The sequence below is a fragment of the Columba livia genome, chromosome Z (assembly GCF_036013475.1).
Source record: "Columba livia isolate bColLiv1 breed racing homer chromosome Z, bColLiv1.pat.W.v2, whole genome shotgun sequence".
NCBI classification, from domain to species: domain Eukaryota; kingdom Metazoa; phylum Chordata; class Aves; order Columbiformes; family Columbidae; genus Columba; species Columba livia.
This window is the reverse complement of record NC_088642.1, coordinates 9158259-9171781: the sequence shown is the minus strand read 5'-3', so window position 1 is coordinate 9171781 and position 13523 is coordinate 9158259. Positions and strand designations below refer to the sequence as shown.

General features: G+C 41.8%; 1 protein-coding gene across 7 annotated transcripts in view; it reads left to right on the top strand.

The window, feature by feature from the left end:
- The window catches only part of KIF24 (kinesin family member 24), a 30453-nt gene that overhangs the window by 13463 nt on the left and 3467 nt on the right, over positions 1-13523 (top strand). For 6 of the 7 annotated variants that reach the window (XM_005507793.3, XM_065046987.1, XM_065046986.1 and 3 more), the window contains 7 exons: positions 1066-1281; positions 2843-2930; positions 4899-5020; positions 6614-6719; positions 8819-8890; positions 9605-9714; positions 10644-13082. In XM_005507793.3, coding sequence (XP_005507850.2) covers positions 1066-1281; positions 2843-2930; positions 4899-5020; positions 6614-6719; positions 8819-8890; positions 9605-9714; positions 10644-13082 — 3153 coding nt within the window. The remainder of the gene's footprint in view (positions 1-1065; positions 1282-2842; positions 2931-4898; positions 5021-6613; positions 6720-8818; positions 8891-9604; positions 9715-10643; positions 13083-13523) is intronic. The other variant, XM_065046989.1, reaches the window with a different exon arrangement.

Here is a 13523-nt window from a genome sequence, read left to right as displayed (position 1 = left end):
TTTTTTAAGGTAGGGGAGAATAAATAATTTGTTCTGTAGTTATTTTTGTCTGATTTGGTTCCTTGAATCTGTTCACATATTACTTGTGGGTTCAGTGCTTGTTTAAAAACAAGAATGGGGAAAGGAAAAGCAGGCACCCAGTAACCTCAATTTACATGGGCTTGAGGGGCAGTGGAGCCATATCCTGAGACCTCCTTGACATTTTATGTGCATTGCTGTTATAGTGTTAAGGTGATATGATGACAAAGCAGGAGCAATCTGGAACAAGCCCAGACTGTGATTTCAGTGGCTGGAGTGAGCGAACCAAACAGCTCTGCCACTGAATGGGGATGATCCTCTTCTTTACCCCCCACTAGACACATTCCCATAGGTTATGTGAAGCCAGTTTGGCCATATTTTGTGATTCTCTGTGGGGTACTTCAATTCACTGAAACAGCAGAAAATTAGCTTGCAAAACAGTCAAAATCTTTGTGTTGTTTTAGTGCAGTCGAGTCAAACATCAGAGCCAGCGCAGGAAGGGACGGGTCAGCAGGGCAGGTCACACAGCTGGGAGCAGAGGAAGGGAAGAGCCAGACCTTCCCCTGGGCAACAACATCCCTTCAGACGGACTCGGCTGCCTGCAGGACTGCAGCCTCACTCAATAAATTATAGTGCTGGGGTGTTAATTTCCATCACAAACAATGTGTTAGAACCTGACTTGTGGCTGTTTTGCATCTCATGTCACAATAATTTTTCTCAGTGAATTCATAATCAGTAGGATTCCCATTCATAATTCCATGATACTTCTGCAGCATCTAAACAGCTGGAAGAATAATTGTGAACTCTGAGTTTCCTTAAATGCATTTTCGGCATCTGGAAGAAAGGAAGATAGCCAGTATTCTGTGACATGCCAGATCTCCATAGGACACGCTTGGGAATCACTGTTAAGTGTTTTGCAGTTTCCCAGATAGGATAGCAAACCAAACCTCATTGCTAAGAGGCCATTATAGATAGATATTGACATTGCAGAACCTTTTTTAATAGATATTAATAAATCAGATGTGACACTAGAAGTTATCTTCACAGAGGCAATGCAACCTGCTTTGCGTATGGGCAGACTGGTGCTGGGAAGACGTACACTATGATAGGTACTCACCGGAACCCAGGACTCTACGCCTTGGCTGCCAAGGACATCTTTGGACACCTAGAAGCATCACAGTCAAGGAAAGATCTCCATGTTTTGATCAGTTTTTATGAGATCTACTGTGGACAGCTCTATGACCTGCTAAATGGAAGGAAAAGGTATTTAAATAAAAATACAATTTACTATAAACCTATGGTTATGAATCAGTTGGTTACTGTTTATAAATCAGTTAGTGTTCCATGCAATTACTTTTAACATATTATCATTTATAGTAAATATTACATATTTAATTAGGGTTGTTCCCAGAAGCTACTTGGAGAGGAAGGCAAAATCTGACACTAAGTGCTGATAGGCACTACTGGTTTTTTACTATTTTAGGGGGAGAAGTAAGTAAGGATAAGGACTTATGGTTGAGATATGAGCTCGTGCTGTTTTACTTATACTATAATAATATATTAGCAGAATATCCATAGGTAGAGGAAGAACCTTCTTGTCACCAGAATTTCTTACGCCAACTGTTGTGGAGTCCCTGTCTTTCCCTGCTCAAACATAACCCCTGGGTGCCCCTCCTGTGTGCCAGTGGGGCTTTGGCTCTTGCCAGTCAAGTCTGTGGGGATCCCGTTGATCTCCCACTTGTCATGCTTCACACTGTGGAGTCTGCTCACCTCCTCCCTGAGTGCCTTTCCCTGGCAGCCCAGTGGCCCGGCTGCAGCGAGCCTCCGCAAGTGATGCTGCCATCACCCTCAGCAGCAGCACCTCGGCCCCAGAGCCGTTCAGGTGGATGTGTAATCCTACAGAAGCTCCAGCCAGAATGGCAATCGGGACAACTCAGTAGATACTTGATATAAAAAAATAATCACTGTGGTCTGAAATCTCTAAATAAAATAACAGTCAGTTAAGATCTCTGCAGCAAAATCTTTTTGGAGTGATTTTGAAGGAATATGACGTGTCAGCTGGAGGCCTTTATCAGCCTCGAGAACACTATCCTTAGAGCACGCTGGAGGGCTCAAGAGGGACGCGTTTTGCCCATGGAAAGGAGCATCTCTTTACAAAAGAAGCACCGATTTCAGGGCATGTGTGTTCCCTTTCTCTAAAACAATTTTAAGGAGCAGGTACTGGAACCTGCCGTGTAAAGACCCAATTTACTATGGAAAAAAGAGTCTCCTTGTATTTTATGCTGTTTTATTTTCTGCTGTTTTACATGTCATGGAAGGGGAAGATTAAACTTTATCCTGTGTGTAGAATGTCTGTATTCTTCCTGTATACTGCAATGCTTCTGTGTGATTCATAGCAGAGGTGCTCTGAAATCGTACATTACGGCTATGGGAGCTGCTTTAAAATCCTGTGCAAAAATCCTGAGAACATGAACAGAGCATAACTTACAGTCTGACCTTGCTAGGGAAGTTAAATGCAGTTAACTGCAGAGAGGCAGTTTAAAGAGAGACAAGAACTCTAAAACGTAAACATGGTATTTTACTTCCCTGCTTTATTATGTACCCTAACAATCAGAAATGCATTGCTAATGTCTCCTTAACAGTGAAATGTCAGAGGTACACATTATAAATAAAATACCTCTTCAGCTCTGAAAATAAACTAATTATAGTGGTACCTCTCTCCAGTCGGCAGCCCTGGTTGCTTTTTGACAGTGTCATAGCACTGAAATATGTTTTCATTGCTGCTGTTTAAAACTTCAGCAATCTCCTTTCTGCACTCTTTCAGGCTTTTTGCGAGAGAAGATGGCAAGCATATTGTTCAAATAGTTGGACTGCGGGAGGTTCAGGTGGACTCTGTAGATCTGCTGTTGGAGGTAACCTCTATGTTTGCAATTACTTTTTGTCTTCTACAGCCCAATTTGCTAATTTGTGAGATGTGTCATTTGCAGAGGTTATTATTTGTTGTGTAGTACATTTGTGTTCCTGTTTAAGGTTCTGAAATGGGCAACTCCAGCAGAGCACTGAGGAGCACTATTAAAGTGCCTTTATTCAGTAAGCTTCTTGGGTCACTGTGACTTCTGTTAGCAACATGCAAGCTGTTGATTTACAGCTGTCGCTTCTGCTGCCACTCCTTGTGGAAAGATCTTTGCCAAGAAATAGGCTTCTGTCACTATTCCAGAAATTAAATAGTGTCCCAGCAAGGAACCCTGGAAGCTGGCTAAGTATTTTCTCCCCTTGTGATTTCTGTGGATTCTACGAACTTAAATTTTCTAGATTAAAGGTACTTTGATGTGGGACAAAATATCTAAATTTGAAATTTAATAGAATTAGAAAATACTTAAGATTGAGATATTGATCTGAATTAGGATTAAGACATGGCTTACATAATGTGGGTGATAACAGCTAAGTAAAATCAGGACCTTTAAATGGTAGCTGACATTCAGCAGAAGCCAAAACTTCAGTTTTCCTTCCCTGCCTGGCTGAGTCCTAAAAGGGCACTGGCAAATTTTCTGCGTTGTCCCACAGCAAGCAACCTGGTTAAATCTGCTCTCTATTTAGCCTGATTTTGCATAGTTTAATTCCTTTTCTCAGTAAGGAAGTGTAAATTATAAGTGCCTGATAGTGTAATTGACTCGTTAGAATTGGCATGGTGTTACCCACTTATATTCCATTTAATTTTCTTCTTCATCTTCCATTAACTCCAAGCTTCGGGACATGCTGGTTATGCTTCTGCAAATTAGACTGTAAATTTGCTATAGGGTGGATTAACACATTCCCCTGTGTTATCACATTCCACACAGAGAAGAGCTATGAAATAACTATATTCTTACAGGTATCTCAGAAAAAAAAATAATTTGAAATTGTCCACAGGCCCTTTTGAACACAGAAATGTCACTGACTTGACTCAGAGCTTCTGAATAGTCTGAAACAGACATATGGGAAGAGTCTTCAATGCATTCCTAGTTATTCACTATTCATTGATGTTGGCTTTGGTTCAGAACTTATCTGCATTTAGCACTAATACAATGTTTGGGAGCTGCAGCAGGTGGTTAGGTTGCTGGTGGAGAACTGGCCACTAAAATGCATGAATAATGCCCATCTGTCAACTGATAATGCATTGATTTTGCTAAAAGTATTTTAATCTGTTCTTATAACCAGAAACAAAATTAATTACTGTTTTATGGGTGCTCTGCTGCAGTTGCTGCTAGACTTTCTGTGACAGTCCTTAAAAGTTTGCAAAAGAGAATCATCCAGATTTGTATCTTGAAGGAGCCTTTGTCCTTCTGCCCTTCCTCTCTTCTTTGTTTTCTTATTTTATTGTTGCATTGAGTATAATTGATCTTTTAATTTTGTTTCTTACTCTGGCATAATTTATTTGTATTATGGAAACGGAGAAAGGATTTGGAACTTTGTATTTTTTGTGTTACTTTCTGGGTAACAGTACCCATCTGTCACATGAGAAAATGAAATTATAGGACACAAGAAACAGTCAGTCCTATGAGTCTCTTAGGTTATGTCTGCAGTCTAACCTGCTTTCATTTCTGCCATACTTTTGTTTTTAATTTTATAGTTTGGATATTTTGCAAAGCTGAATGAATGTGTGATGCAACAACTAATTACCTGCAGCATGCTCTCTAAGCTCCATAGGGTCACTGCAAGCAAGTCCATATACAAAGTTCTGAAAGAAGCACTGGAAGGGATCCAGTCTAACTTAACAGCTGCCTTGCACCAGATTTTAAGGCTGTAATGGACTATTCCTCCTAAAGTTACCTGATCTTAGGAGAACAAGATTGTGTTCTTATTTATAATTTGCTTAGATTTTTTTCCCCCTTGTATTGCAGGTGATTTTGAAGGGGGGGAAAGAACGTAGCACAGGAGCTACAGGAGTTAACTCGGATTCCTCTCGATCTCATGCTATCATCCAAATCCAAATTAAAGATGCAGCCAACAGGACATTTGGAAGGTAAAACTAGAAGTGAGAGTGCTCACTGCTGATGAGGAAGTCGAGCCCAGGACATCCAGGAGGCAAAGAAAGAGGAGGTGTTGAGTTAGTGGGCAGTGTTGAGTTAGTGAGTTATATCAGAAGAAAGGGTTTAAAGGGACTTTGAGAAGTTTCACAGTCCTTTCTGTGTTCCCAGAGAGAGCGCTTAAGCCACATCTGTGAGACCTTTGTCAAACTTGTTTGTAAAAACGTCCAGTGAAGGAGTTTGGCAATCAAATCCATCCCTTCATCTTCAGCATTGGAAAGCTGCTTCTGTCTGGTGTTCATCTGGCTAAAGGTAGATGTCTGCAATGGGCACATCCACATATGAGCTCGCCACCTTTGAAGTCAGTAGAAAGAAATAGTTGCCTCTATGGTCCAATTTATGCCATTCTGCAGAGCCACCTACATTAGGTCAGGCAGACTGGCCCCTCAAAGCACCTCTGTCCTCTAATTGCCTACAAAGGGAGCCCGGGATGACTAGCTCAGGTGGAGATGATTCCATCAGAGATGTTTGCCTTTGGCCAGAGGAATCATAGTACGTCACCAAAACCTCCACGATAATTTGAGAGTGTGGCTGTGATGCTATCTGCAGCAGACAATAAGAGCAGTTTACTTGCTCTTGTAGCAGCCATTTTATGTATTTGAAGACTGTAATTGTGCCTCTTATCAGTCACCTTTTCTCCAGACTAAACAACCCCAAGAAATAGGTCTGAGGAAAGAGGTCTAAGCACCTATATAACTGCTGAGCGTCAGAAAAACCATACTAACACACCCTTCCAGCAACTACCACACAGTCTTGCTTTCCAGAATCTTATTTTAAATACAAGGCAAAATGGAAGAGCCACAAATAGTGGAGAGAGGAAAAGGCAGAACAGGCAGGCTTAGAAATAGAAATGCATGTGGTTATGTAGGTGTGGCACGTGTGCCATTTTTTGTTACTGAAAGCGAAGTGGAGCTGGAGTGCGGAAAGGATCCCTAGATAGGCCTGTAATAGAATTCAGTGCCGTTCCAGAAAAAGAAGGGCAAAGACAAAGATGCAGTGCATCACTCAGTACAGCAGCTGGCACGCAGAGCTAGGGAACATGAGAGGAGTAATGGAGGTTTGTGGAAGAAAGGGAAAAGGAACACTGAAAGCTCATTGTATTAATTAATTACACTGGAAATTTCTGTTCATATTGCCCTGAATTCCCATCTGACAGGGCTGTTGTCTCTTTTACCTGGAAGGAGAATCAAGAAACTTAGGATTTCTTAAACTGTGTTCTTAAGAAACTACAAGCGCAGGGATTATCTTGAGAGATGAATGTGTTACACTTTAAACAGCTTATCCATTAAAATGTGCAGCACTCTCATCACATGCGATTGTACTTTCTATTATGATTCTGTTAGTGTCAGTATGATCTGACAATGTTCCTGCTACCATGCTTATTTGTTGCCTCAGATATTCCCAGTGGTTATTTCTCTTTGTTCAACGGTAGTTATTTCTAACCATTCTTCTGTTGTCATGTATTGCAGCCCTTTGGTTTGAAAACAAAAAAAAATCCCACCAGATAAATGTAACTTTGTCTTTTCTAGGATATCATTCATTGACTTGGCTGGCAGTGAAAGGGCAGCTGATGCCAGAGACTCAGATCGACAAACAAAAATGGAAGGAGCGGAAATCAACCAAAGTCTTTTAGCAGTAAGATACTAACTAGCATGTTTGAGGAAGGTTTTGTATTCAGTTATTAGCATGTGTTTTAGGATAAAAATGAATGACCAAATAACATATGTATATCTTTTGGAGGGGAAAAAACATCCGAAGTATGAAGCGTGTCCAGTTTAATTTGTCTTTTGCCTGAAAGACATTTTAAGAGGGAAGTAACCTTGTAATAAAAACAAAGTCTTTTTAATCCATTCTTACAGCCACCCAGGTAAACACAGCATGGAGAATGTTAGGTATAGTATAATGAGCGTCCCTTATTTTATATAGAAAGATTTGTCTCTTTTATTTCTAGAGAATATTGGCTTGGGATTGCCTGTTTTGTTTCATAAAAGCACATCTGTTCCTGCTGCTTGTTTTCACCACTTGAACTCAGACTTCTCTTTCAAATCAGGAGTAAAGGACTTTAATAGAATAGCATAGCATAGAAATAGCATAGAAACTAGCAGTTCATGTGTGGGGAGAAAGGAACAGGAAGAAATGCACTCTTAATGCAAATTCTAGGTGTACACAGTTATGTAAAGAGGGACAAGGAGCACAGAAATGCCACCTAAGATAAAGCAGAAGTGCCTGTACGTATAAACTGTCCAGAAGGCTTTGCACCACCTTTAATTCAAATGAACAAAGCTCACTGATGACTGAGGGCTTCTCTGAGTGAGGCTGAAGGTGAAATGCAATCAGTGAGTACGAGTCAACAGTGCTGAAGTTAATGCACACAACTGTACCTCTTAGTGCGCTGTGAATAGGAGGTGGCTTGCTCTGCTTAGAGAATGTAGAATGTTCTTTTGCACAGAGGCTTTCCCGCCATGGAACATGGGCGTTCCTACTGGGAGACAGCATGTAAAGTGAAATGTTTCTCTACTTCATGCTTTCCTGAGTACTTGCTGGTGAGTAACTGAGTGGCATGGGGAGTCAGGACCTGAATAGAAAGTTTAACTGAGAAGTGAGGCTTAATGTAAGCTCATGAAACTCTTTTAAGAGGAACTTTATATCAGAGTGTCTGTATTTTTGTTATTGTGTGAAGCCTGGTAAATACCTAGGTAGTCTACAAGTAGTGACAACTGACTATAAAAGGCATCTTTAGGTAAGTCCACATGATCTGCAGCCTGTAAAACCTACTGCCCTCAGTGATCATAATGCTCTCTTCAGGTCTTAAAACACATGAAGTCTGAAGCTTGCTGCTGGTTGGAATATTCACGTTGTTTTCAAATAAAAGATATTCAGATACTGCAATTATAAGAAGCAGAATAGAAAATTAGAACAGTTTGATCTGTTGTTAGAAGTGTGTTTTTTTTTTTTTAATAAAATGCAGTAAAAGTGGGAAATAAGTGTCATTTTAAGTGGGTGTATGTTGAAGGTAGAAAGACTTTAAATGGAGAAAGGCTGCTTCACGGTAGTATCACCATGGCAATACTGTAACCTGCTTGTTTTTCCTTCAATATTTGCTCTAAATGACTTGTCTTATGGCTTTACAGCCTATTTCTGCCAGTTTTAGGGAGCATCCAGGCTTGACATGGAGTGCCATACTATTGTGCTTATTCCAGTGGAAACATGGCAAAAAAAGTGCACATCTTTGAGTTTGAACTTGACATCTTTTTCCAAGGCTGGCAGTAAATCAAGGGACGTCTCTTCAAGACTACAGACTACTTCTGTTGATGGTTATTAACAGGAAGAAGATTGGATGCATTTTGTGAAAGCCATAGGTGTAGCCAACTGCTCATGTTCTGTTAGTTTTAATGGGAGTTCTGTAGCTCTATATCCATCCCTCGTTTGTCTGTTGCTTCTTTCTCAGTGTTTTGTGTATAGTTCTTAGCCTGTCCGAGGTCACAGTGACGTTTGTTTAGACAGACAGGCTGTATCTACACCACCTTCTGAGCATGGGCTCAAACCTGAGCTCAAATCCAGCTCCCCCCACAGCTAATTAGTGCTGGTCCATGCTCTCCCCTTTGGCAGGGTTTGGTGCGTTGCATTGGTGTGAGTGGAAATGGCTTAAGAGCAGCTGCCTTCTAACACAGTTCAGTTCCTTGCCAGTATGTGATTCACATGTTTCTCCCCCTCTGTTTCTTTTCCTTTGGTAGCTAAAGGAATGCATCCGGGCATTGGATCAGGAGCATGCACATACTCCTTTCCGGCAAAGCAAATTAACTCAGGTAAAATGAGCAGAAAAACAACAGTAGAGACTTCCCTGATGAGGACGACCGAAAAAAAAAAAAAGGCTTAATTCAATAACCGCTATTAGACTCTTGAAGAAAACAGAAATGCATAACTTTTGAAAACATTAAAGAATTAAAGATAATCACAGAATTAAGGCCAGCTGCCAGTTCTACCAGTCAGTCCTGGAGCTGGCATGGTAAAAACCAAATAAACCTAAACCCGAACTAAACGCCCAAACGCCACCTTCCAGACTCATTCTGTTACCACCTATCTCCAACCACTCTGCACACTTTGTGCAGTAACAGTCCTGGGAGTGTTCATCAACATTGCTTCACTCTAGCTGTAACATATGCTTTATTCCTCAAAATACGTGGGCACCTTTGTGGCATTTGGTGCAAGCGCTTTTTCAAAGCTCTGATTAACACTCGTAGTAATTTTAAATTGTAAACAAACAATTGCAAGACAAATTGAGACAAGAGGACTGCATGTTAAAAAATAAAAGAGACAGTAACTGTGTGTCACTGGACTCATGTTAAACTGCTTCTGTACACATCGTTAATTTATAGGAAAGGTAACTTAGCCTAACTTTTCATGAGTTCCAAGCTGATTAAATCACTTTCCCCCATATTTTGTATAAAATAAGAGCAAACGCGTGTTTAAAAATAAATACATGAGTTGCTAAGAATCTTGTTTTTACCTTTCCACCCCAGGTGCTTAAGGATTCCTTCATTGGCAATTCCAAGACATGTATGATAGCCAATGTATCACCCAGCCACACAGCTACAGAGCATACCCTGAACACTTTACGATATGCTGACAGGTAGGTGATGAAACTTGGTCTTGCCAAGGTGAAAAACACAAAGAAAAATGGTAATGTATGATGTTTGTAGTTAAGTTTTATTTTGGTTGCATTGGAAATGTTGATTTAGGCAAGAAATGCAATTTTTACAATGCAAATAAAAACCTTGCCAGTTCCAACTCTTATTTTTGGTTTTGAGATTCTCTGGATCTTATAAACCCTTTCTGACGACAGGTGTTAGTGATGAATGCCCACTTCAGTGATGATGCTCCCTGTAACTGCAGGATTACTAACCTCAGCAATCAAAAGGTTTTAGTTTCGATTTGTAGTTCTGTCTAGGATGTGTGCAAGTCCTTCACCCTCCATCCTACACAGGAAGAGGTAAATTACAGACTGCAATGCTGGGGCTAAGAGGATGAGATGCTTAAGGGGAACAGGAGTAAAGGAAACCGCTGAGGGCACAGGGTGATACCAGTTAAGCAGCTCTTCACAGTGATGGGTCTGATTCAGGAGCACTGTAACCCTGTACAAATATCACCTGGCCTAAGTAGCTCCACTGCAACTCCAAAACACCCAGTTTCTGTCCTGTGGGACTCTATGATGTGCTGTGCAGGGTAGCAGCTTGTGTTGAGCTGGCACTGCACCATGCTGCATTGTAGAGTGTGGAAATGCAACCGCCTTGCACTGAAACAGAGGCCATCTTCACTCATTTGACCTGTTATGCACTGTTCAAGGAAGCACTTCAAAACAGTGCTGTGGACCTTTCCAGAAGTTCAGGGATTTTGGCAGAGGTGCTTCGATGTCTGGGTGGATCACTGACAATTAAAACAGAAATCATTACATAGAATTCAGTGTTTAGCCTCAATATGTGTGAAAGCATTTGTTTTTTTCTGAAGACACTGCTATTTATCTGAAAGCATGACATCTCCTAAAGCCAGCCTCATTTACAGGGTCAAAGAGCTGAAGAAAGGGATTAAATGTTCAACCCCTGTGACAAAGCGGCGCCGTACGGCTGGAAATGTATCTCCAAAATGTGTCCAAAACTCTCACTCTTTGCCACCTGGGGAAAAGAGCTCTCCAAAGAAAGTGAAGCCAGGCCTCCAGCATCCCTCAAGCGCTACAAAAACAAAGGCATGTCCTGCAGCACTTCAGCCACCCAGTGTCTCTTTTAGCTCTACCCACAGGGGAATCAACAAAGGACATTCCTACAAAGGAAACGCCAGCTCACCCTGGTTTCACCACACCAGCCCAGTGAAGGGAGTCCTATGGGTAGCACATCCCCTGAAGAAGAAAGCCGATGATCTGTCCACCCAGTCTGAAAAGAACCCCACCACAAAGGATTTAACAATAAAAAATGCTGCCACTGCAGAAACAAAGGAGAGTGGCCAGAGAGACAAGCATATGCAAGACAGACCACCTGTCCAGTGCCTGAAAGTCCAGACAGTGCAACCTGTACAGAAACAGCTTGTTTCTAGAGATGATACATCCTTTGGAGATGGAAATCTGCCTTCCAATGGCAGACAGGAATGGGGAAATGTGTTTGCTAAACAATGTGTTGAAACCTGGACAAATGTGCCTCCATTTCAAAAGGAAAGGGAAGAGCATTTACGTCTTTATCACCAGCAGTTTCAGCAGCCACCTATTCTACAGCAGAAACTGAACTATCAACCTCTTGAGAGGTTTTTAACAGAATACAAACCGCAGGAGATTCAAGTGAAGCCAGAGCTGAGCGTTACTCCCACAGAACTACAGAGCAAGGAGGGGATGCAGCTGGAAGATCTGGACGACAGTGATTTCAGTGAAGATTCTTTCTCACCTGTCTGTAGTCAGAGTGTGAAAAGCAGAAACACCAACAAGTGCAGTCAACACTCGTTTTTCCTTCATCAAAGAGAAATAGAGACAGAGGAAGAGCAAAAAGGCCAAAAGCGACAGGATTTATTTTTTAAATATGCAGTACCCATGCAAGAACATGAACTAGATGACAGCTGGGATTATAGTGAGGGCAGTCCAAAGAGAGAGGAGTCTATTAAAAATTCAGGCTGCAGCAAAACTCCATCAGAATGGAGCTATGACTTAACTACTGAGCCCTCTCCAAGCAATACTGCAGAAAAACCTTACTGCCTGCAAGAAGATCCTGCTTGTAACTGGAAAAATGGCAAAGATTTCCTAGCTGATAACAAACAGTACAAATCCAAACACAGATCTCTTGTTTACTCCAGTGAAGCCACCTTGACTCCAGAAAAGGATGCTCCAAACACATATGTTTCTCCTGTACTGAAATCAGGAATGTCGGATTGCAAAGAGGTCGACCTCCAGCACAAAGAAAAGGAACAATCCCCTTTGGACAGACAGGCTGCTCTTGCAGGAGACAAAAAACTGAAAGTTCAAAAAGATGGATTTAACCATTGTGGATCTTCCAGTTGTTCACCAGAATTCACTCCTGAGCTGACGGCCCCTCTCCCAGTGTCAGTCCTTGACTACGAGGAAACAACTGATACAGAGAAAGTGTCTTCTAACCCAGAGAAGTCCCCTCCTGTGAAGCAGATGTTGGACAGGAACGTACACGGCTGCCAGAACAGGTTTGAGGACGAGGGCTGGCAGTGTACGAGGAGCAGAGCTCTGACGGACAGCATGCTGGACCTGGGGGAGCAAACGCGTCGTGGTGGACGGCACTGCGCCCGGCTGCATTCCCCACAGTCAGGGGACAAGTGGCTGTCACCCACCTGCTGTGGTGTGAAGCCATGCTGCTGCCTTCTGGGCCCAGGCCCATCAAAGCAAGGAGCCGCTCACCGTTTATTTGTTGGACGTGACCTGATGGAAACATCTGCAGCTGAATCCACGGGCTCCAGGGGAGAGAGAGAGGGTGGTTTGTTTCTCAGTAACCCAATGTGCAAAGAATACTCAGCTGGCAGACAGTGTGATGCTGACGTTAAAAACAGTACTGGTAATTCAGGAAAATCTAACTCAAATCAAGGACCTAGTCTTGAGCCCACGGCTCAGGAAATAAATGCTGATATACCTGAAAAGAGCTATTTTCCAGGTGTACCATGCTTTGTCAGTGTGGGAAATATGGATGATGCAGTCCCATCCCCCTCTCAAGAAAGCAGCCTGCTGTCACAGCCCAAGTCAGGACCGAGAAATGAGGACTTCAGTTATTCTGATGACCCAGCCAAGTCATCGTTAAGCAATGAAGAAATAGCATTGCTAAAAAACAAGTTAATGCAGAGTACTTTTACACAAGAGACTTTTGCTGTACATTCAGGATCTGTAACCAAAGATAATAAGCTATTAGCAAATGCAAAGAGCCTCTCGGGCATGTCGAACGGCAGCTCTCCAAGTGCTACATCAGAGGTGGGAAAATGGCAGAGGGAAGCCCTCGAAAAGGCACAGTAAGTCTTGCTCGTCACTGGAGTTTGTCATGAAGCTCGGAAATTCTAGACATATATATATATATATCATATATAATTTAAAAACGTCCAGGAAATCAACCTGTGAAATAATAATAAGATTAATGATAATTTATTGAAATTATAAATATATGATTGCCTGTTATATAGTTATATTTTTAAATCTTACAGGAAGCCAATTATTCTATTAGAGCTTCCTATGATAATGCTAGAGGAATTAAAATTATAATACAAACTGCAGTTCTCAGTAGCTAATTGGCTTCCTATAAGCTGTAAAGTACCTAAAACATACCAACACCTCCCACCAAGAAGCAGGTGGCAGCTGTTCCATCCCTATGGAGAGAAAAACAGAGTGGCTGGGCAGTTGCTGAAGATGCAGATGTGAAGCTCCAAAGCACTATGAGCTGCCCCTGTAAGCTCCCA